We start from the raw sequence: 25,299 nt of genomic DNA, 5'->3' as shown, positions 1-25,299 counted from the left end.
TCCCCTCACAGCACTGAGGAGGAGGACAGGACGGGCCTTTCCCCTCACAGCATTGAGGAGGAGGACAAGACGGGCCTTTCCCCTCACAGCACTGAGGAGGAGGACAGGACAGGCCTTTCCCCTCACAGCATTGAGGAGGAGGACAGGCCTTTCCCCTTCACAGCATTGAGGAGGAGGACAGGCCTTTCCCCTTCACAGCATTGAGGAGGAGGGCAGGCCTTTCCCCTTCACAGCATTGAGGAGGAGGACAGGACAGGCCTTTCCCCCTCACAGCATTGAGGAGGAGGACAGGACAGGCCTTTCCCCCTCACAGCATTGAGGAGGAGGACAGGACAGGCCTTTCCCCCTCACAGCATTGAGGAGGAGGACAGGACAGGCCTTTCCCCTTCACAGCATTGAGGAGGAGGACAGGACAGGCCTTTCCCCTTCACAGCATTGAGGAGGAGGACAGGACAGGCCTTTCCCCTTCACAGCATTGAGGAGGAGGACAGGACAGGCCTTTCCCCTTCACAGCATTGAGGAGGAGGACAGGACAGGCCTTTCCCCTTCACAGCATTGAGGAGGAGGACAGGACAGGCCTTTCCCCTTCACAGCATTGAGGAGGAGGACAGGACAGGCCTTTCCCCTTCACAGCATTGAGGAGGAGGACAGGACAGGCCTTTCCCCTTCACAGCATTGAGGAGGAGGACAGGACAGGCCTTTCCCCTTCACAGCATTGAGGAGGAGGACAGGACAGGCCTTTCCCCTTCACAGCATTGAGGAGGAGGACAGGACAGGCCTTTCCCCTTCACAGCATTGAGGAGGAGGACAGGACAGGCCTTTCCCCTTCACAGCATTGAGGAGGAGGACAGGACAGGCCTTTCCCCTTCACAGCATTGAGGAGGAGGACAGGACAGGCCTTTCCCCTTCACAGCATTGAGGAGGAGGACAGGACAGGCCTTTCCCCTTCACTGCATTGAGGAGGAGGACAGGACAGGCCTTTCCCCTCACTGCATTGAGGAGGAGGACAGGACTTTCCCCTTCACAGCACTGAGGAGGAGGACAGGACAGGACTTTCCCCTCACAGCACTGAGGAGGAGGACAGGCCTTTCCCTTCACAGCTGCCACTGACTGTGATAACACCATTCACACATAAAGTAAAAACACAGACAACGCTATACTATCCACTGTGTATATCTTACAAGTCTAACTCTTATTCCGATAAGAAACACTTTCCAACATTTCGGAGATGATTTTGGCGCCCTGCAATCTCTTCCTTCTGCGCCACACCAGACGATCCAAGAACCGGCTTGGTTGTAGTTCGTTCATCCGACCTGCAGATGTCGCTGCCATTCCTCGCTTCCTCCCCTACAAGGTCATACGTACGACGTCGCTGACCAGGACTCGTTGGTACGCTGGAAGATGGCGGCGTCCATCAGCAGTGCTGTGCGTCTATTACAGGTAAAGACTTTGTAGCCTGTGCGGGGTTTTTCTTTTGTTGTTTGCCTGTTCACTGTCTCAGTAGGCTTTTAGATTGAGGTGGGATAGAGGATTGTGCTGAGAGATTTACGACCATGGCGCCAGGCAGGCGAATATCCTAAGGCCACTTGCACACTGCTGCTTGAAAAAGCTCAGTACATCTTTTATACAGCCCATTAACCATCTAAGGACCGGAAGATTTTCCCCCTTCATGACCAGGCCATTTTTTGTGATGTGGCATTGCGTCGCTTTAACTGACAATTGTGCGGTCGTGCAGCGTTTTACCAGAATCAAACATTTTTTTTCCCCCCAAATAGAGCTTTCTTTTGGTGTTATTTGATCATTTCTGCGTTTTTTACTTTTTGCGCTATAAACAAAAAAAGACCAACAATTTGGAAAAAATATATATTTTTTACTTTTTGCTATAATAAATATCCAAAAAAATAAAATAAATTTCTTTATCAGTTTAGGCCAATATGTGTTCTACATATATTTGGTAAAAAAAAAATCGCAATAAGTGTATATTGATTGGTTTACGCAAAAGTTACAGCGTCTACAAAATAGGGGATAGATTTATGGCATTTTTATTATCATTTTTTTTTTTACTAGTAATGGTGGTGATCAGTGATTTTTAGCTGGACTGCGACATTGCGGCAGACAATTCGGACACTTTTGACACATTTTTTGGGACCATTGACATTTATAAAGCGATCAGAGCTAAAAAAAAATGCACTGATTACTGTATAAATATCACTGACAGTGAAGTGTTAACACACTAGGGGGACATCAAGGGGTTAAGTGTTCCCTAGGGAGGTGTTTCTAACTGGGGGGGTGTATTGACTAGAGGAGGAGCGAGGTCGCTCTCTACTCCCCTGACAGAACAGGCATCTGTTTACATTGACAGATTCCCGTCCCGGCTCTCTGCAGAGGTATCGCGGGTGGCTGGCGTCTCGTGTACTATGTCTGCAGTCTCTGACCGTCTCGTGTACTATGTCTGCAATCTCTGACCGTCTCGTGTACTATGTCTGCAGTCTGACCGTCTCGTGTACTATGTCTGCAGTCTGACCGTCTCGTGTACTATGTCTGCAGTCTGACCGTCTCGTGTACTATGTCTGCAGTCTGACCGTCTCGTGTACTATGTCTGCAATCTCTGACCGTCTCGTGTACTATGTCTGCAATCTCTGACCGTCTCGTGTACTATGTCTGCAATCTCTGACCGTCTCGTGTACTATGTCTGCAATCTCTGACCGTCTCGTGTACTATGTCTGCAATCTCTGACCGTCTCGTGTACTATGTCTGCAATCTCTGACCGTCTCGTGTACTATGTCTGCAATCTCTGACCGTCTCGTGTACTATGTCTGCAATCTCTGACCGTCTCGTGTACTATGTCTGCAGTCTCTGACCGTCTCGTGTACTATGTCTGCAGTCTCTGACCGTCTCGTGTACTATGTCTGCAGTCTCTGACCGTCTCGTGTACTATGTCTGCAGTCTCTGACCGTCTCGTGTACTATGTCTGCAGTCTCTGACCGTCTCGTGTACTATGTCTGCAGTCTCTGACCGTCTCGTGTACTATGTCTGCAATCTCTGACCGTCTCGTGTACTATGTCTGCAATCTCTGACCGTCTCGTGTACTATGTCTGCAATCTCTGACCGTCTCGTGTACTATGTCTGCAATCTCTGACCGTCTCGTGTACTATGTCTGCAGTCTCTGACCGTCTCGTGTACTATGTCTGCAGTCTCTGACCGTCTCGTGTACTATGTCTGCAGTCTCTGACCGTCTCGTGTACTATGTCTGCAGTCTCTGACCGTCTCGTGTACTATGTCTGCAGTCTCTGACCGTCTCGTGTACTATGTCTGCAGTCTCTGACCGTCTCGTGTACTATGTCTGCAATCTCTGACCGTCTCGTGTACTATGTCTGCAGTCTCTGACCGTCTCCTGTATCAAATGGTTAGAGACTGCATATTTCTTGAGCTTTTCTTGCACTAAAGGTGCCAACAATAAATTTATATTAATTTAAATTGATAAAATTAATTAAAATTTGAATACAATTGTATATAAAAATATAATTAAAAAAAAAAAACGTAATTTTCGTTATCGGTTTTTCGGCACCAAAATTTCTAGTCGGTGCACCCCTAATATATAGTGGGGACGAAAAGTATTCAGACCCCCTTTTTCACTCTGTTATATTGCAGCCATTTGCTAAAATCATTTAAGTTCATTTTTTTTCCTCATTAATGTACACACAGCACCCCATATTGACAGAAAAACACAGAATTGTTGACATTTTTGCAGATTTATTAAAAAAGAAAAACTGAAATATCACATGGTCCTAAGTATGCAGACCCTTTGCTCAGTATTTAGTAGACGCGCCCTTTTGATCTAATACAGCCGTGAGTCTTTTTGGGAAAGATGCAACAAGTTTTTCACACCTGGATTTGGGGATCCTCTGCCATTCCTCCTTGCAGATCCTCTCCAGTTCTGTCGGGTTGGATGGTAAACGTTGGTGGACAGCCATTTTTAGGTCTCTCCAGAGATGCTCAATTGGGTTTAAGTCAGGGCTCTGGCTGGGCCATTCAAGAACAGTCACAGAGTTGTTGTAAAGCCACTCCTTCATTATTTTAGCTGTGTGCTTAGGGTCATTGTCTTGTTGGAAGGTAAACCTTCGGCCCAGTCTGAGGTCCTGAGCACTCTGAAGAAGGTTTTCGTCCAGGATATCCCTGTACTTGGCCGCATTCATCTTTCCCTCGATTGCAACCAGTCGTCCTGTCCCTGCAGCTGAAAAACACCCCCACAGCATGATGCTGCCATCACTGTTGGGACTGTATTGGACAGGTGATGAGCTGTGCCTGGTTTTCTCCACACATACCGCTTAGAATTAAGGCCAAAAAGTTCTATCTTGGTCTCATCAGACCAAAAAATCTTATTTCTCACCATCTTGGAGTGCTTCGGGTGTTTTTAAGCAAACTCCATGCAGGCTTTCATGTGTCTTGCACTGAGGAGAGGCTTCCGTCGGGCCACTCTGCCATAAAGCCCCGACTGGTGGAGGGCTGCAGTGATGGTTGACTTCCTACAACTTTCTCCCATCTCCCGACTGCATCTCTGGAGCTCAGCCACAGTGATCTTTGGGTTCTTCTTTACCTCTCTCACCAAGACTCTTCTCCCCCGATAGCTCAGTTTGGCCTGATGGCCAGCTCTAGGAAGGGTTCTGGCCGTCCCAAACGTCTTCCATTTAAGTATTATGGAGGCCACTGTGCTCTTAGGAACCTTAAGTGCAGCAGAATTTTTTTTGTTACCTTGGCCAGATCTGTGCCTTGCCACAATTCTGTCTCTGAGTTCTTCAGGCAGTTCCTTTGACCTCATGATTCTCATTTGCTCTGACATGCACTGTGAGCTGTAAGGTCTTATATAGACAGGTGTGTGGCTTTCCTAATCAAGTCCAATCAGTATAATCAAACACAGCTGGACTCAAATGAAGGTGTAGAACCATCTCAAGGATGATCAGAAGAAATGGACAGCACCTAAGTTAAATATGAGTGTCACAGCAAAGGGTCTGAATACTTAGGACCATGTGATATTTCAGTTTTTCTTTTTTAATCTGCAAAAATGTCAATTCTGTGTTTTCTGTCAATATAGGGTGCTGTGTGTACATTAATGAGGAAAAAAAATGAACTTAAATGATTTTAGCAAATGGCTGCAATATAACAAAGAGTGAAAAATGTAAAGGGGTCTGAATACTTTCCATCCAAAATATATATATATATATATATATAGCAGAGACCCTATACAATACAATGGAACAGTGGGTGTTGCAATTGTTTATGTCACATGGTATTTGCGCAGCAATTTTTCAAACACAATTTAAAAAAAAAAAAAAAATACTTTGATGAATTTTAATGCAAAAAAAAACAATATTTAACCCTGTTTTTTTTTTGGTAAAATATAAAAGATGACATGCAGAGTAAATAGATGCCTAACATGTCACGTTTTAAAATTGCGCAGACTCGTGGAATGGCGCCAAACTTAAAAATCTTCATAGGCGACGCTTTATAAAATGTTTTACAGGTTACCTGTTTTGATTTTTAAGAGGAGGTTTTGTACTAGAATTGTTGCTCTCGCTCTAACATTCGCGGTGATACCTCACATGTGTGGTGTGAATGCTGTTCACATATGCAGGCACAACCTACGTATGCGATCACTTCTGTGTACGAGGGGACAGGGGCACTTTGAACATTTTTTTTTATTATTATTATTATTATTTAGATCACTGGTATTTTTATTTTTTGGTTTTACACTGTCCCTTTTTAACCCCTTCCCGCCGACCGAACGCATATATGCGTACTCGGCTTTCCGGGGTTATACCGGGATGATGCCCGCAGCTGCAGGCATCATCCCGGTACCGTTGTTTTCAGCGGGCGATCGGCTACCCGAGTATAACAACCGATGCGGCTAAAAGCCGCTCGGTTGTTATACCGGAGGAGCGGGAGGGGACATCCCCCGCCTCCCGCCGCTGTTACCGGGCCTCCCGTGCGATCGGGAGGCCCGGTGTCCGTTCCGCTGCCTTCGGCGGCTGGGGGCGGACTGGAACGAAGCTGCGAGCGGCTTCGTTCCAGCCTTCTTCTTGTAAATGCGGAAGCGACGTCATGACGTCACTTCCCGTTTACTCGGCTGCCAATGGCGCCGAATTTAAAAAAGTACACAGTATTCAGAATCGCCGTTTTCGGCGATCTGAATACTTTGAAGTGTAAAGGAGGGATGGGGGGTCTTCTAGACCCCCCATCCCTCCATAAAGAGTACCTGTCACCACATATTACTGTCACAAGGGATGTTTACATTGCTTGTGACAGCAATAAAAGTAAAAAAAAAAAAAAAAAATTTTAAACACAATTTATAAAGTACAAAAATAAATTAAAAAAAAAAAAAAATTTTTTTAAAGTGCCCCTGTCCCCGCGAGCTCGCGCAGCGAAGAAAACGCATACGGAAGTCGCGCCCGCATATGTAAACGGTGTTCAAACCACACATGTGAGGTATCGCCGCGATCATCAGAGCGAGAGCAATAATTCTAGCCCTAGACCTCCTCTGTAGCTCAAACCTGGTAACCGTAAAAAATTTTTAAAGCGTCGCCTATGGAAATTCAAAGGTACCGTAGTTCGTCACCATTCCACGAGTGCGTGCAATTATAAAGGGTGACATGTTTGGTATCGATTTACTCGGCGTAACATCATCTTTCACATTATACAAAAAAATTGGGGTAACTATACTGTTTGGATTTTTTAAAATTCATGAAAGTGTCACTTTTCCAAAAATTTGCGTTTAAAATACCGCTGCACAAATACCGTGTGATAAAAAATATTGCAACAATCGTCATTTTATTCTCTAGATTCTCTGCTAAAAAATATATATAATGTTTGGGGGTTCTAAGTAATTTTCTAGCAAAAAATACGGATTTTAACTTGTAAACACCAAATTTCAAAAATAGGCTTAGTCATGAAAGGGTTAATATATATATCTTTTTTTTTTAATCATAGTTACATAGTAGGTGAGGATGAAAAAAGACACAAGTCCATCAAGTCCAACCTATGTGTGTGATTATGTGTCAGTATTACATTGTATATCCCTGTATGTTGTGGTCGTGGTGCTGATCTAATAGTTTTTTTTAAACTATCAATGCTCCCCACTGATACCACCGCCTGTGGAAGAGAATTCCATATCCTTACCGCTCTTACTATAAAGAACCCTCTACGCAGTTTAGGGTTAGATCACTTCTCTTCTAATTTTAGTGAATGGCCGCGTATCTTATTAAATTCCCTTTCGTGGAAACGTTTTATCCCTATTGTGGGGTCACCAGTACGGTATTTATACATTGAAATCATATCCCCTCTCAAGCGTCTCCTCTCCAGAGTTCAGTGCTCGTAATCTTTCCTCATAACTAATGTCCTCCAGACCCTTTATTAGCTTTGTTTCCCTTCTCTGGACTCTCTCCAGTTCCAGCACATCCTTCCTGAGGACTGGTGCCCAGAACTGGATGGCATACTGCAGGTGCGGCCGGACCAGAGTCTTATAGAGTGGGAGAATTATTGTTTTATCCCCGGAATTAATCCCATTTTTAATGCATGCCAACAATTTTTTTGGTTTCAGGTTTTACCTAAAGGACTAGATTTTATTCTTCCCAGATACTGTCAAATTCGTGCCATTCAGACAACCTCCATATGTCTAAAGGTAAGTTGCCCATTGTAGTATTCTGTTTTCATTTTGGAATCCTCCAGAGACACTATAGGCTCAATTCACAAAGCTTAAATTAAAGCGGAAAAAACCCTCCAATACATTACAGCCAGGGAGCTGCTGCCATCTTGGCCTCTGTTTGATCTGCAGTTGCCATGGTGCTGCACATGTGGTCAATTATGACACCGGCCATTTGATGGCTTGATAGTTCGGTTGAGAGCAAATTGACAGTTATCATTCATGACATGCCTTGAATTTAAAAGAGAAGTGCAGGAATCTAAAAAAACAAACATACATACTCTACCGCTGGCTCTACACAGGGAATCAAAAGTGATCAAAGACTGCTAAGCGCTCAGTTCTTAATTTTTAGTGAGCTGTTTAGTCTTGTTTCCATGTCCTATGCACACAAACATAGGAAGTTGGGTGCAGAAAAATGGCAGCAGGTGCTCTGGACTGTGCAATGCTATTGCACAGAGCCACCTCAAACCTCCTCTTCTGCGTGTGCCACCATAGCAATCTGCTTGCTTTGGGGTCAACCCAAGCTTGGGTGTGTGAGACCGGGAGAAAAAAAGACCTGCAGCTGCACAGCTGAATCGATACAGGAGTGAGGTAAGTGTTTGGGGGGGGGGGGCTTCAGTCAGTTCTGCAAAAACTCTGTAGGTACAAAAACTGTAGCTGCTGACTTTTACTTACCTGTCCAAGGATCCAGGGTGTTCCCCACCCGGGCTGGTTCTTTGGGTCCCCAACGTTGGCATGTTAACTGTGGGTAGCCAGCTGTGACTCCTTGTGGCTGCACAGCAGGCCGCCCACTACACATGGGCGAGATGCTCCGTGCTTTGTGGATGGCCCCACAACTTTCTGGGACCTGTAACTTGTCCCAGAAGGTTATGGGCAGGGAAGGGGGGGGGGGGTGTACCTGTCAAAACTAGATACCCCCCCACTTTTTGGCTGAAGTTCCACTTTAATGCAGAGAATGCATTATGGTAAAATACCATTAGACTTTAGAACCACTTTAAGTATTTATAAAGGATTGATATAAGCCAGTTATGCTTGAGGTTTAAATCAACTAAAAATAAATGCATTTTGCTGTGGAAGTAAAAAAACAAGCTTTATAAAATCTTTCTCCTTGGGGTACAGAAGATTCTACAGAATTACAGGTCCGCTTTATGATCTGAAGACGTGATGTAAAGACTGATTTGAAAGACTGCTATTTAAACCAAGGAAGGTCACAGCTGATTGTATGTATTATTAATGTATCTTCATCTTGTCCTAGAACCGGGCAGCACGTGTGCGTGTGAGTAAAGGTGACAAGCCTGTGACCTATGAAGAAGCCCACCCTCCACACTTTATTGCTCATAGGAAAGGCTGGCTGTCTCAACACTCAAGTGAGAGCTGTTTAACTTCAGTATTCATTACAAATCAGAAATGTGCCTTTTCTTTGAGTATTGTAGCATGTTACTGAGATATAGCTATAGCATAATAGCTAAACATTGGTGAAATTGTAAATACAATTAAAACTTTTTCAAGTTGACACACATGTAAAAAGAAGAGGCACTAACTTTCTGATGGCATGCATCTTGAAATGCCCTAGATCTGCTCCCGAGCTGCTGCAGGTGTTTGGCCAGTCAGGTGAAGCAGCTATTTCCCCTGTCGCATGCAGTGGTTCCTCTTGACATTTGTATGCCCTTTTGTGACATACTAGCCAGAGGGACCAACCACTGTGTGCGGTGGGGGTAGCAGATATTCATATGCTCAGAAGTGTTAAATGCCTGCAGCAGCCGGGGAGCAGCATTATGCAGCATTTTGTGACACAAGCCACAAGACAGTAGCTATAGTGCCTCTTCCTTTTAAAGGTACAGTGGGGACGGAAAGTATTCAGGCCCCCTTAAATTTCTCACTCTTTGTTATATTGCAGTTATTTGCTAAAATCATTTAAGTTCATTTTTTTTCCCTCATGAATACACACACAGCACCCCATATTGACAGAAAAACACAGAATTGTTGACATTTTTGCAGATTTATTAAAAAAGAAAAACTGAAATATCACATGGTCCTAAGTATTCAGACCCTTTGCTCAGTATTTAGTAGAAGCACCCTTTTGATCTAATACAGCCATGAGTCTTTTTGGGAAAGATGCAACAAGTTTTTCACACCTGGATTTGGGAATCCTCTGCTATTCCTCCTTGCAGATCCTCTCCAGTTCTGTCAGGTTGGATGGTAAAAGTTGGTGGACAGTAATTTTTAGGTCTCTCCAGAGATGCTCAATTGCGTTTAAGTCAGGGCTTTGGCTGGGCCATTCAAGAACAGTCACGGAGTTGTTGGCCGCATTCATCTTTCCCTCGATTGCAACCAGTCGTCCTGTCCCTGCAGCTGAAAAACACCCCCACAGCATGATGCTGCCATCACTGTTGGGACTGTATTGGACAGGTGATGAGCAGTGCCTGGTTTTCTCCACACATACTGCTTAGAATTAAGGCCAAAAAGTTCTATCTTGGTCTCATCAGACCAGAGAATCTTATTTCTCACCATCTTAGAGTCCTTCAGGTGTTTTTTTTTAGCAAACTCCATGCAGGCTTTCATGTGTCTTGCAGAGTCTTGCTTCCGTCGGGCCACTCTGCCATAAAGCCCCGACTGGTGGAGGGCTGCAGTGATGGTTGACTTTCTACAACTTTCTCCCATTTCCCGACTGCATCTCTGGAGCTCAGCCACAGTGATCTTTGGGTTCTTCTTTACCTCTCTCACCAAGGCTCTTCTCCCCCAATAGCTCAGTTTGGCCGGACGGCCAGCTCTAGGAAGGGTTCTGGTCATCCCAAACATCTTCCATTTAAGGATTATGGAGGCCACTGTTCTCTTAGGAACCTTAAGTGCAGCAGAATTTTTTTTGTAATCTTAGCCAGATCTGTGCCTTGCCACAATTCTGTCTCTGAACTCTTCAGGCAGTTCTTTAGAGCAAATGAGAATCATGAAGTCAAACATGCACGGTGAGCTGTAAGGTCTTATATAGACAGGTGTGTGGCTTTCCTAATCAAGTCCAATCAGTATAATCAAACACAGCTGGACTCAGATGAAGGTGTAGAACCATCTCATGGATGATCAGAAGAAATGGACAGCACCTAAGTTAAATATGAGTGTCACAGCAAAGGGTCTGAATACTTAGGACCATGTGATATTTCAGTTTTTCTTTTTTTTAAAATCTGCAAAAATGTCAACAATTCTGTGTTTTTCTGTCAATATGGGGTGCTGTGTGTACATTAATGAGAAAAAAAATGAACTGAAATGATTTTAGCAAATGGCTGCAATATAACAAAGAGTGAAAAATGTAAGGGGGTCTGAATACTTTCCATCACCACTGTATGTCTCTGCTTGTTTGACCTTTTAGCAATACAGTCACTTCAGGATTTACATGATTTTACATATAAATCTATGAAAAATTATGTTAAAGGAAAACCTGTTATAAGAGAAATGAGTAGGCTGCCATCGTTGACCTTCTGAAAATGCTTGGCTACCATGCTTTTTCAAGAGCCTTAAAGTGGTTGTAAACCCACTCCACTAAAAAAAGAAAACCTGCAAGACAAAGGTATAATGAGCTAGCATGCATAGCATACTAGCTCATTATGAAATACTCACCTTAGATCAAAGCCCCCCGCAGCAGTCCCCGTACACTGGTCCGGCCGGTGACATCGCTCCCGGAGTTATCTTCGGGTATCGTGGGCTCCGGCACTGTGATTGGCTGGAGCCACAATGATGTCACTTTCACGCATGCGCACGGGAGCTGCCGGTAACGACACGTCAGCTGAAGCAAAGGCATGAACGAGCCGTTGCTTCAGTGTGCATGTGTCGATGAAGTCGGCACATGCTGATACAGGGTATATCTCCTAAACCATGCAGCTACAGGTAAGCCTTATAGGCTTGCCTGTAGTAAAAAGTAGATTGTAAGGGTTTACAACCACTTTAATGCTTTCGGCTGCTGACTCTATTTGATCACCTCCCTGAGTTTTTTTTTTTATTAAATAAACGAAAATATCACAATATTTTCTACTTTCTGTTCAAAAAACTATTCAATAAAAAAAAATAAATCAAATTTCTTCATAAGTTTAGGCCAAAATTTCTTCTGCTACTTGTCTTTGGTAAAAAAAAAAAAAAAAAATCCCAATAAGTATATATCGGTTGGTTGTGTGAAAGTTTTATAGTGTCTACAAACTCTGGTATATATACTGGAACTTATGCAGCTATAGATGCTATACTGTAATGGCGGTGATCAGCGACTTAGTGGGACTGTGATAGGGTGGTAGACAATCTGGGGCTAACCGACTCTGGTTGGGAGGGTCACTAGCTGACGTTAGTAGTGACACTAATACAGTGATCAGTAATAATACTGTACACTGTACTAATGTCACTGTCTGGGAAGGGGTTAACATCTAGGGCCTCTCGCTGTATGCGATCCCTCACAGTATGCGATCCGATTCCTGCATTGCGATCTGCGGACCCGATCTGGGGTGTCATTAACTTTACATTAACACCCCCAGCAGTTCACAGATGTCAGTGTGAACCAGTGTGTGATTCAGGTGCGATGTGGGAACCGACACTAAATCACAGGGTTTGTCATATTGCACCAGTGTGAACTGGGACTAAATATTTGTGTACCTGCTTTTACTCTTTTTTGATAACAGAAATCCCTCTTTATTGGGCAATTTAGAAGAAAATGTAAAATTTAGCAATTAAAATGTTTGTGGTTTCAATCAATAGGTGAATCATTAAAATGTACATACAAAGGCAAAGCTGTATAAAATCTGGGCAAAAGGAAGGTTAGGATAGTTATTATTATTATTATTATTATTATTATACTATAGGATTTATTTAGCGCCAACAGTTTGCGCAGCGCGCAACATGAGGGCTAGACAGTACAATTACAATACAAATTAGACAGCAAGTCCCTTAAATGACAGCTGGAATCTGCCTTCGTTGACCCATGGAAGCTGATTTCCAGCAAGTCTTTCATCCAATTAAATCTGTGTAATTTGTGGATACATCATTTCACATTGCCTTCCTTTTTTTTTTTCTTCACTGCTGCAGTAAAATGCGTCATAAACAGGCCTGAATAGAACAGTGCCACCTTCTGGTTGTACTATAAATGTTGCTGTTTTCCAACAACTCCTAAAGATAGATATTTCCCTTTCCTGATGACATTCTGTTTTCCTGGTGTCTCCATGGCAGCATACCTGTGACAAGCTCCGCCTTGGCTCCTCCCTCAGGATCAGTGAATATTATAAAAGAAAAGGATTAGTGCACTCCCAGGATTCTCCTTTTTTTCCTCATGGTCAGTGAATGGTGGTCGACATGGTGGACATCCCTTACCTCTGCAGTTGGCAGCTTCCAGCTGGGTTCAAGCCTCTCCCAGGTGCAGTCCCTATTATTGGGCAGCTAAATGCGCTGATAAGATAGGGAGTCCCTTCTTTGGGTCTTTTGAGACAGCAGTTGTCTCAACTAAAAGCTCCTATCTGCATTTATATATTGACATTTGCTCAAGCCTGAAGCAGAGAAAGCAGCTATATCTATTTTACACTTATCCTTATCCTTCCATTTCTCCCTCCTGTCATCCATTCTCTCTCTGTTTCCTTTCCTTGCGTTCCTCTCTCTCTCTTTTTCGCTTTCTTCCTCCCCCACCACCTTCCCCTCCTTGTGATATTGCACCTTCATTCCTGGTTATTATAGTAGGAAAACTTTATCCGTGGTCGGAAAAAGATTCTGCAATGCCAGATGGTACACCAGAGGTAGACGTGGCAGTGGTTCATATAACAAAGAATTTCTTCTCACCAATCGCTAATTCAGCCTCAATTGAGGATACTTTAGACATATGAATAGACCCCAACTTAAAGGAGCTTACCAAATGGCAGTTAAACACCTGGAAGTCAGCAATTGCCTTATCTTTATCCAAAGCCCTGTGGGCATGGACCAAAAACATGGAAACAATCATTCATCACAATGTTCCTAGGGAAAATATAGTCAAGGCTTTGGACGAATTATGGCTCTCAGCAGACTTCAACTGTGAGATGGCGTTGGATACAATTCGTTACTTCACAAGAGCAATGTGACTACTTGTGCTAGCCATATGGGTGTTGTGGTCAGAACTACGGGCAGCTGACACTGTGTCAAGACAAAATGCCTATGAATACCCTTTTTTTGATGGTAAATCACTTTGCAGAAAGGTTACAGAAAGCCATTTCCCATGTCACAGGAGGAAAGTCAGACTTGATTCCCCAGAACTGCAAAATTAGATATACCTGGGGATTCAGGGATGCTTACTTGCACGCACCCATACTACAACTGTTACAGAAGTATCTGATATTTTTGTTCGACCAGGCCCATGTACAATTCCAGAGTCTCCCCTTCGGACCCTGCACTTTCCTCGGGGCCCTCACGAGGGCTCAGATCACTATCCAAGCTTCTTTATGAGAACTGGGTCTCAGTTCTTATCACTAACCAGATGATATTCTCCTTTTATCAAAAGATCCTGCCCAGCTAGTGGAACACAGGTGGATGCTGTGGCCTACACTATCAATATACGGTTGGATGGTAAATCATCAAACGAGTCATCTTTTCTCCAGTTTAGGCAGCTTATTCAACACCGCAAAAGGGACAGTGTCCCTGCCATCTCAGAAAGTGTGGGTGACCATTCAGGAAGTAAGGGGAGTGAGGACATGGTCCTACATAACAGCCCCGAGCTAATTCCACTTAATAGGGATTTTTGTCTTTTGTATCCAGATGATCCCATGGATACTTCAGGCACCTTTTTAGCTAGAATTTCTGAAGCAATGGAGCAAACTGTATATCCCAGTCCATATATCAAAAAGTTTGATGCACAGGGGTCTTCACTAGTTTACAGAGAGGGTGACCCTGTAAAGCCACGTCCATTAAGGCGTGTCTTCTGGGCCACAGTTACCACAGACACCAATGCAATAGGCTAGGACGCACATTACAACCAGATGTTGGTTCAAGAGAGATGGGCTTTCAATGCGGCAGACATCATCGCAAATATCATGGAAATCCCGACAGCTTACCTCACATCGACAGCATTTGCTCTCTTGGATCAAGGACAAATCAGTTCTGATTCAGACAATAGAGCTGCAATATCATACATCACCACAGTATACATACATCACCATGGCGGAGCCAACAACAGTTCCTTACTAAGGGAAGTGGAACCCATCTTCATTTGGGTAAAGAGGGAAATCTGAAGGACCTAAGAGTAGTCTATTTTCCAGCCCACTTAAACACAGATGCCGATCATCTATCCCAAGGATTCCTGGATCCCAACAAATGGTCCCTACAACCAAAGTTATTCAGTTGGATTGTGGGCCAGTGGACCTTTCCTGAACTGCATCCTTTTGCTACAGCAAGCAATATCCAGCTGCAGAGGTTTATTTCACATCTACCTCACCCTTGGGCATAAGCAATAGATGCCATGTCAAGTCCTTGGGCATGCCACCTAATTTAGGCCTCCTACCTCAAATTCTCTCAAGACTTGCAATATCAACAATAAACAGTGATAACAGTCCTGACATATTTGCAGGAAGACCCATGATTCCCTAAGGCAATATTTCTTAGTGTCCAGCCTCTGGTGACTATTCCTCTGATACCCTTTCTTCTGGCTCGAGGCATCACATTATAAAAAAAATTAAAAGCCAGCAGCTACAGATACTGCAGCTGCTGACTTTTAATGATATAAGAAATGTAGCGCTAAAACCAAATATAATAAAATACATGTATAAAAACTGGTGTTATTCAATATTAGTGAATATTTAACCGATGTGTAATAGATGTGAAAAGATATTTGTGGTAAAGTCCAACAATGTAAAATAAAAAGTCCAATTAAGGGTGAAAAAAATCTTCAAACGTGTAATTCATCAACTAGTGAATCCTGAAGTGAGGGAGTTTATACACTCTTATCGGAGCAGATGGGTTCGGATGCTGGTGACACTGAAGCAAACAAGCTTATAAAACCGGATGGATGGCTCTCCTGGATGAAGATAGGAACCCCGGATCTCAGAAGACATCTCCTCTGGACTGGAACAACTTCAGCAATATCCACCGAACAAAAGAATCTACACATCCAATGGGGACATCCAAACTCTCCTCTGCCGCCAGTTCCAGAAATGTTCTACTCCCTCCTGGAATGTCCTGTCTGTATCTGGAGATACAGACAGGACATTCCAGGAGGGAGTAGAACATTTCTGGAACTGGCGGCAGAGGAGAGTTTGGATGTCCCCATTGGATGTGTCTTTTCTTTTGTTCGGTGGATATTATACTATATTATAATACTTGTCACATTCTTGTGTAGCAGCTTTGAGGTTTTTCACTGGGTTAGCGCAGTTATTATATCCCTTTTGTATTTGCTGACTTTTAATAATCAGACACTTACCTGTCCCAGGGTCCAGCGATGCGGGGGATCGAAGCCCCGTTTGTCTCCCCCTCCGTTCAGTGGCGTCGGCATTGTAACTGTGGGCGCCCGGCTATGGCTTCACAGCTGGGCACCCACTCTGCATGCGCGAGTGGCGGGCGTGCGCCATGATTGGCCGCGCAATCATCTGGGACCTGTCACGTGTCCCAGATGATTGACAAGAGGGAGGGGGCAGAGCTGAGCCCTTCCTGCGCTGAGGGGAAGTGATGTCAAGAGCCCAGGCACCGAAGGAGGCAGACTATGAGGGACCCCAGCAACAGCCATTTAGAGGTGAGTAAAAAAAAAAATACATTTTTACAAATTTTTTTTTTTTTTTTTTTTTTTGGCACATTCATGATTTTTTTTTTTTTTTGGGTGGAACACCACTTTAATCATTAGGATCCTCCAGAGTTGTTGCAACTCTGCTCAAAGCACAGGAGCCTTCAATGAACAATACGTGTGACAAGGTTTGGAATAAGTTTAGATCTTTCACGAACGGCAAAACTTCAATTCTGATGTACCCTCTTCCTTCCAATTCCTTGACTTCCTGCAAGCAAACCTTGATTTAGGATTAAGCAACTCAAAGGTACAGCTGGTGGCAATCTCTGCTGTGACAACAAGAGATGGGCCGAAGATCCTCTAATAATCAAGTTCTTCAAGACAGTCAAGAAGATAAGCCCACCCATTAAAACAAATCTTTCCCACTTGGGATAATAACACAATATTATTTTTTGTACTCAGACTGGAACTTAGAACGGTACATGGATTCATCTCTAAGTTCTCCTCTTCCTCTACTATCTCTGAGCCTTGGGCCTGCCAATCTTTTCAGATCCAATTTTGACCACCTTCACAAAGACAATATTACTTCGGTACTGAGACACTATCTTCAAGCTACAACTCCCTTCAGACTTTCATCCAACCTATTTTTAATACTCCAAAAAAAAAAAGACAGGGGCAAAGAAGCATCATCTGGGGCCCTCCGGCCATTCCAGAACTGTAGTATCCATTATGCCAAGTCATGTCTGTGAATATCAGAGCTTTACAATACCTCATGGGACATATGGTTCTGCGGCAGCTGGGAGCCATAGTTTGCAGATCCCTGCTCTAATAGAATAGTTTCATAGATAATCAAGTTGGTTAAGAAGGTGTACAGGGATAGGGGACTGGAACCCCCCCTCTTCAGTTGGGCTGTATGCCACCCGGTTGTTTTCTGCTTCTTGGATGGCCAGAGCAGACGTATCTATTAAAACAATCTAAAGGGTAGTATCATGGCCATCCCAACATGCGTTTACGAGACGTTAGAGTAGACCCGGAAGCTTTCTCATCTGTAGAAACTGGCAGACAGGCTATCAGGCTGGCATTTTGCCTATTTTAAATTATCAAATAAATCTTTTACTATGCATAATCCCACCCATTTCAGCTAGTTATTTGTCACAGGTATGCTGCTATATAGGCACCAGGAAAAAAGAAAATCGTTTCATACTTACCGTAATTTTCTTCTCCTGGTGCCTATCCATGGCAGCATACAATCCCAGCATTCTACGTAATATAGCATACCGAGGGTGGGAGTGCACTAATCCTTTTCTTCTATAATATTCACTGGTCCTGAGTGCGCGACACCAAATACCTGGAAAGCCTAAGTTGGATTCTCAGCTTAGGGAAGTCTTACTTAAAACCACTAAAAAGTACTTAGGTCTGATCATAGACACAGCCCAGAAAAAGGTGTTTTTGCCTCAGGATCAGCGCCATATGGCCAGTTTTGGATTAACACTACAGATGCACAGCATTGGGGATCAAGGTACAGGATTGCCTACCTGTAGGTCCAGTCACATGACAGGAAGTGCACTATTTTCAGGAGAAATTCAAGTCAAAAGATACATTTTCTATTGTTTTAGGCACAATTTACATTTCTGGATGTTTCTATATAAAATTACAAATCTCAATGTTTCTTTTTCTTTTTTTTTTTTTTTTGGTCCAATTTAATGAATGTAGCTGTAAATTATAGCTTGCTGTATAGAAGTCTTTGACAGTTATTGTGAAATCTCCTCCTTTATCCTGTTACTGTTTTTTGTTTTCAGGTAATTTGGATGGTGAAGAGGGCGCGGCAGGACGTACTATAGAAGATATCTACATTCGAAAATTTATGTATGGCACTTTCCATGGCTGTCTGGCTAATGAGATTTTGATCAAGAGACGAGCCAATGTTATAGTGATCTGTGCTATCATTATCCAAAAGTTTGCTCCGCACAAGCTCTATTTTCTAACTGGCTACACTGAAACCATGCTGTCTTACTTGTACAAATGCCCAGTGAGGCTTGAAATACAGACTGTAGAAGATAAAGTATTTTACAAATGGTTGTAATTCCACCCTTAAGAGCTAAATTCTCTTGTCTGAGTGATCAGCAATTATGGATGATCATTTATCCAAAATCTATAAAATGTGTGTAAATAAACTATTTGTTTTTTGTAGTCTTGCCTGTTTGAGTTGTGTGTTGAGTTTTGCTTTAAGTGTAAGGGGTTGATTTACTAAAACTGGAGAGTGCAAAATCTGGTGCAGCTCTGCGTAGAAACCAGTCGGTTTCCAGGTTCTATTGTCAAAGCCTAATTAAACAAGCTGAAGTTAAGCTGGTTGGTTACTATGCAGAGCTGTACCGGATTTTAGACTTTCCAGTTTTAGTAAATGAACCGCAGTGTTCTAGAATTCCCAAGAATTTATAAAATTGCAACTGTTGATTATGTCTAAATTTTACACACATATGGCATGCAAGGATGCTGTTTTCAGAAGTACTTCCATAATTTAAAATTGTTGTTTCATTAATAGAGTAGAGCTTATTTACTTTGAATTTTTACTTCGTTTATTGAATTGGGGTGAAGCACCCAAATGACCCTAAACATTTTTATTCTGGGTACACAACAGAAAGTGAGAAAAAAGTAAGGGAAAATCTGTTGGTTACCTGAGCAGATCACCCATTAGAAGATTTTCTTTCTATTCCATTCTAGTGACAACTGTAACATCTTGGAGTTTCCATAATTTTTTGTCCCTGTGACCTTGGTGTCCAGGACCAACAGAAAGTACCATATTTATCGGCGTATAACACGCACAGGCATATAGCACACACATTCATTTTAAGAGGGAAGCTTCGGGAAAAAAAATTAAATTTTAAATAAGGAACTTTGAAGCAAAATAAGGGTCAATGCCAATCTACAGCCTCACCATTGCCTTCAATGCAGCAGCCTCACCATTGCCATCAGTGCAGCCTGATCGATGCCCATCTGCAGCCTAGAGGGGACAGGGAGGGGGGCGGGACGAGCGCCGACAGACTACATACAGTGAGAATCGCCTATGATAGACAGAACAGTGGTCCAATGGCGGCCCAGGAGATGGGACTTCCTATTACAGAGGCCGCCGATTAAACAGGAGATTATTACTGTATGTAATCTGATGGCGCTCGTCCCGCCCCCCCTCCCTGTCCCCTCCGAGGCAGCTAAAATTGAAGTATTGGTGTATAACACGCACATGCTATTTGCACCCAATTTTCATGGTGAAAAAGTGAGTGTTATATCGCAATAAATATAGTAATTCTTTCCAGCAGCGTCACAGAGCAATACATATATCTAATTCGTATTCTATCACACTGTTTTCTTCTGATAGTTCTAATGGATCTTGAGAGAAATATTGTCACAAGTCATTTTTAAGGGGATATAGGGTGAAGAAATATAAAAGCATTAATTTTTTTTTTTTTAAGTTGCTGGTATAAAAGTGATCACTAGCAATCTCATGTAATGTTTCTCCTGAAGCATGCCTCCATTCTCCAACAACTCCTATGGCAAGTTTGCAGTCTTTGACCATCTCTGGTAACATGCTTATAGCCTTTACCATTTTCTATTTAATGTCTGCGGTCTCAGGCAACTTTTTTAGGAATCACATTCACTGAACTGTATTCCAGGTCCTTTCGATGATATGAGGTTCCGCACTTGAGGCCCCCTGCATTTAGAGGCTTGTCAACCACTGATCTAATTCTTTCACATTCTATCCAAATCTAAGAAAAAAAAATATCTTACTCATACAACATAAGTTATAGGCTCGTACCTTCAGGTGACTGGACACTGGCAAACTCCATTAGGTTTTTCTCTAGTGTCTGTAGAAAAAAGACCTTTACCCTTTACCGGAGAAATTATTTTATCTTACAAATCTTCAATAAATGTTCACAATCTTCTAATACCTACACAGAAGCAGGATTGGTGTAACCCCAGTAAAACCTTGGGAACCATACAGGCTGAACCCACAGCATGGGGTCCTTGTGATGTTGCTTTGGGCACTGGAACCTGTGTGGGGTGTTCACCTTGACTTAGTGCAATGTGGTGAGTTAGCTGCGGGGTGCTATCCAGGTCCAGGGCTGTGGTCCATCGCTATGTAACCCAATCCTTTAACCACTTCCTGCCCGCCCACCGTCATATGACGTCCTGGGCTTTGGGCGGGTATATCTGAATGATGCCTGTAGTTAGACATCATTCAGATATTGCCGGCTTCATCCGCCGATTGATTGTTCCTATGGGAGGCGAGAGGGGACGTACGTCCGTCCCACCCCCCCTCCCGCCGCCCTCTGGTGCTTGCTGCGACTCACCATTAGGATCAGTGAGGCGGAGAGCGGATCCGATGGTGCCGGATGTAGATCATTGAGATTTCCGGCGGACCAGATGGTCGCCGGAGTCTCTATGATCATTGGAGGCCGGGCGCGATGTTATGACGTCACGCCTGACCTCTCCATTCAAAAAAACGGCGCCGCTTCGGCTGGGAAGTGGTGATCGTGTTTTTTGTTTTTTTTATTTCAGGCTTCCCAGCCTAGTGGTGAGATATGGGGTCTTATTGACCCCATATCTCACTATTAAGAGGACCTGTCATGTCATATTCCTATTACAAGGGATGTTTACATTCCTTGAAATAGGAATAAAAGTGATCAAATTTTTTTTTTTTCAAAAAAGTGTCAAAATTAAAAAAAAATATATAATTAACAATAAAATAAAAAATTTTTTAAAGCGCCGCTGTCCCTGTGTGCTCGCATGCAGAAGCGAACGCATACGTAAGTCCCACCCACATATGAAAACGGTGTTCAAACCATACATGTGAGGTATCGCCGCGAACGTTGGCGCAAGAGCAATCATTTTGTCCCTAGACCTCCTCTGTAACTCAAAACTTGTAACCAGTAAAAAAATTTCAAGCGTCACCTATGGGGATTTTAAAGTACCGAACATTGGCGCCATTCCACGAGCATGTGCAATTTTGAAGCGTGACATGTGAGGTATCTATTTACTCGGCGTAACTTCATCTTTCACAATATGCATTGGGCTAACTTTACTGTTTTGTTTGTTTTTTTTTTTTTAAACACAAAACTGTTTTTTTCCCCAAAAAAAAAATTCCTGCGCAAATACTTTGTGAGATAAAAAGTTGCAACAACCGCCTTTGTATTCTCTAGGGTCTTTGCTAAAAAAACATATATAATGTTTGGGGGTTCTATGTAATTTTCTAGCAAAAAAATGATGATTTTTACATGTAGGAGAGAAATGTCAGAATTGGCCTGGTAGGGAAGTGGTTAAGACCCCTTTGGGGGTATGCCCACCGTGATGGTTGAAGCCTGGACTTTAAATACAGTCCAGTGTCATGGACAGGTAAAACAAGGGTCACCCTGAATTTCTGACCCTTGCTGCGTAAAACAGGGCCATGTTTGAAATGTATTCACTTCACAGTGCACTTTTCAAAATCGGCACTAAAATTCAGAGCTCATGTGGATGACCAGATGTTACATTACATCACACCATTGGTCACGCACTTTAACACTTCCTCCTAGAGCCCTTAGGTACTTGGGTGTTTCCTCTCACCCTTTCAACACAAGGATCCGTTGCAGTATGATCTACACCTGGGTCATTGCATACTACTTCCAGATAGGCTTACTCTATCTCCTACACTCTACTCTGTGAGTACCCCATGGGGGAATACCCTCACTTGTAGTAATGGTTGGGATCAGCTTAAAGGGAACAAATTCTAAACAGATGAACATTCGCTCTGCTGAAGGCTCGCAAAACACAGAAACTCAGCATGAGAATGCGTCCCTTGCACCAGAGCAGGACCCAGATTTAACATCAGTCTCGGCATCCAATTCTAGCTCTGTTTCAGGTACACAAGTGGCAGAAATTTGACAGAAGCAGAATTTGTGGCATCTATGTCACAATTCCTCGGACAGATTACAGCCTTTAGCCATCTTTGTTCGGAGCTCCCAAATGCTCCACCTCTTCTCCTACTCCCATTTCTCAGCCAGAGTAGGACCCTGATGTGCTGGTAAAATTTTGCCTTTATATACACTTATATATACAATTCACAATATACATAATTCTTCATCAGTTTAGGCCAATATGTTCTCTTCTAAATATTTTTGTATAAAAATACAATAAAAAATTGCAATAAGCGTATATTGATTGGTTTGCGCCAAAGTTATAGCGTCTACAAAATAGGGGATAGATTTATGGCATTTTTATTCTTTACCAGTATTGGCGGTGATCGAACACTTTTAACACTTTTTTGGACTATTGACATTTATACAGCGATCAAAGCTAAAAATAGCCACTGATTACTGTAAAAATGTCACTGGCAGGGAAGGGGTTAACACTAGGGGACGATCAAGGGGTTAAGTGTTCCCTAGGGAGGTGTTTCTTACTGTGGGGGGACTGTACTGACTAGAGGAGGAGAGAGAACGCTGTTCCTGATCACTAGGAACAGCAGATCTCTCTCTACCCCCCTGTCAGAATGGGGATCTGTCTGTTTATATTGACAGATCCCCGTTCCGGCTCTCTGAAGAGCGATCGCGGGTGGCCGGTGGACATCGCAGCCACCGGCCACGCGCATCTACGTGGGTGCGTGTGCGCCCCCTATCGCTCTTAAAGTGGCTGACATACACCTACGGTGGTTCGAGCAGCTGTGCCAACCTGCCGGCGTATAATGACGGCGGCTGGTTGGGAAACGGTTAACTTTATATTTTGTGGATGTTTTTTTTTAATGCTGAGAGACAAGTAACTACACTTCCATCATTGTTACCTATATATAGGCAGCACAGTGACTAAGCGGTTAGCATTTCTGGTAGGGTAATTGATTCAAATCCCAACCATGGCAATCCCTTTCCTCTGGATACTCCGGTTTCCTCCCACACACCAAAGACATGCTGGTAGATTAATTGGCTCCAGTCAAAATTGGCCTGTGTATATATAAATGTGCGCTAGGGACTTTAGGTTGTAAACCCCTTGAGGACAGAGATTGATGTGAATGTATAATATATTTTTCCACAATTTTTTTTTTTTTTTCAAAATAGCAAACATGTCATATATACTTGCTGAGCCACCAGAGGAAGAAAAATCCTTGAAAGAATAAATTGAAAACCTTAAGTAAATCTTTATTGAAACACACAAATACACACGAACACATAAAAAGAATACAAACACACCGACCTGACCTCAAGTGCCATTGCCTGCTGTGCCTGGCCTGCCCTTTCTCATGATTCTGATTCACTAATGTGTGTGTTTTTTTTTTTTTTTTTATATTCTGATGTGTGAATGTGTGTATATTTGTGATCCCATAATGTTTTCACCAAGGTTTTAAGCTTCAATTGATGATTTATTCTGTCAAGGATTTCCCTACCTCTAATGGTGGCTCGGCTTCAGTTACAGGTGTAATTGTGGTAGTGTAGTAGAGTGCAAGTAAAGTTTTCTGAAAAGTGACTGAGTGACGAAATCTTATAACACCGATCTAGCCGTCCATCAACACACTGTGTTGACTGGCGGTGGCAGTGGCAAACAATCATCACAGTGAACCTGGAAGTTCTGCAACATTGTGGGGGTTATTTACTAAAGGCAAATCCACTTTGCACTACAAACTAAAAGTGCACTTGAAATTGCACTGAAAGTGCAGTCGCTGTAGACCTCCGTTCTGTCACGGGATGACGCTAAGATCTGACTTCCTGCTAAGCAGGAAGATGGATCTGTGTGTTTCCCCAGTCACACAGTCCCCATACAGTTAGAAAACACAAACAGGGAATACATTTAACCCCTTGATCGCCCCTGATGTTAACCCCTTCCCTGCCAGTGTCATTAGTACAATGTCAGTGCATATTTTTAGCAGTGATCACTGTAATAATGTCATTGGTTCCCAAAAAAGTGTAAAATGTGAGTTAGGTGTCCGACCTGTCCACCGCAATATAGTAGTCCCGCTAAAATCACTGATCGCCACCATTACTAGTAAAATTAAATAAATAAAAAAAACCAATAAATCTATCCCCTATTTTCTAGACATTATAACTTTTGCGCAAACCAATCAATATACGCTTATTGGGAATTTTTTTTACCAAAAAATATGTAGAAGAATACATATTGGCCTAAACTGATGAATAAATTACAGTAGTTTTTTATATATTTTTTTTGGATATGTATTATAGCAGAAAGTAAAAAATATTGTTTTTTTTTTTTTTTTTGTTTATAGCGCAAAAAATAAAAACTGCAGAGGTGATCAAATACCACCAAAAAAAAAAAGAAACTCTGTGAGAAAAAAAGGATGTAAATTTTGTTTGGGTACAACGTCGCAAGACTGCGCAATTGCTGGTTAAAGTAACGCAGTGCTGTATCGCAAAAAATGGCCTGGTCATTAAGGGGGTAAATCCTTAAATCCCTCCGGGGATGAAGTGGTTAAAAAGAAGATGAAAATAAATATAGTTCTTCGATTTCTGACTGCTTGAATTTTTGGATGAAAAGTTGAAAAAACCATGGGCACTTGGGCAGCAATCGTGATGCATTGTGGAATCAAATCGGATCGTGTGTGACCAGTGAAGATGCACACCCCTAACCTGCTCTGTGGTTTTGCTTTGGCACAGAGCAGCCCCGATCTTCTTTTTCTGGGTTCCCTGCTGGCGCTCTGGGCTCCTCCACTTCTCTACATTCCACCATAGAAAGTAATTTCCTATGGTGGCACATGTGAGGGCTCAATCCCAAGCTGGGCTGTGTGTGTGTCTTTTGACACACACAGTGTGGCTTTGCCCTGCCTCCTGCTCCCCTCATCACTGGATTTGATTGAAAGCAGCAGGAGCCAATGGCTCCCCCTGCTGCTTTCATTGAGTCCAGTGAGGATGGAGAGAGCAGCGCCATTGCT

The 25,299-nt window shown here is 43.0% G+C and overlaps 1 protein-coding gene across 1 annotated transcript; it reads left to right on the top strand.

Moving 5' to 3' along the window:
* Positions 1-1,287: 1,287 nt before the first annotated feature.
* Positions 1,288-18,584, top strand: MRPS24 (mitochondrial ribosomal protein S24). The gene is made up of 4 exons (XM_073622123.1): positions 1,288-1,440; positions 7,595-7,675; positions 8,952-9,063; positions 18,194-18,584. Exons 1-4 carry the CDS (start codon positions 1,402-1,404, stop codon positions 18,475-18,477), a joined length of 516 nt encoding a protein of 171 aa, XP_073478224.1. The 5' UTR covers positions 1,288-1,401; the 3' UTR covers positions 18,478-18,584.
* Positions 18,585-25,299: the final 6,715 nt, after the last annotated feature.

This window comes from Aquarana catesbeiana, linkage group LG03, assembly GCF_042186555.1.
Source record: "Aquarana catesbeiana isolate 2022-GZ linkage group LG03, ASM4218655v1, whole genome shotgun sequence".
NCBI lineage: Eukaryota > Metazoa > Chordata > Amphibia > Anura > Ranidae > Aquarana > Aquarana catesbeiana.
This window is presented reverse-complemented; position numbering and strand designations above follow the sequence as displayed.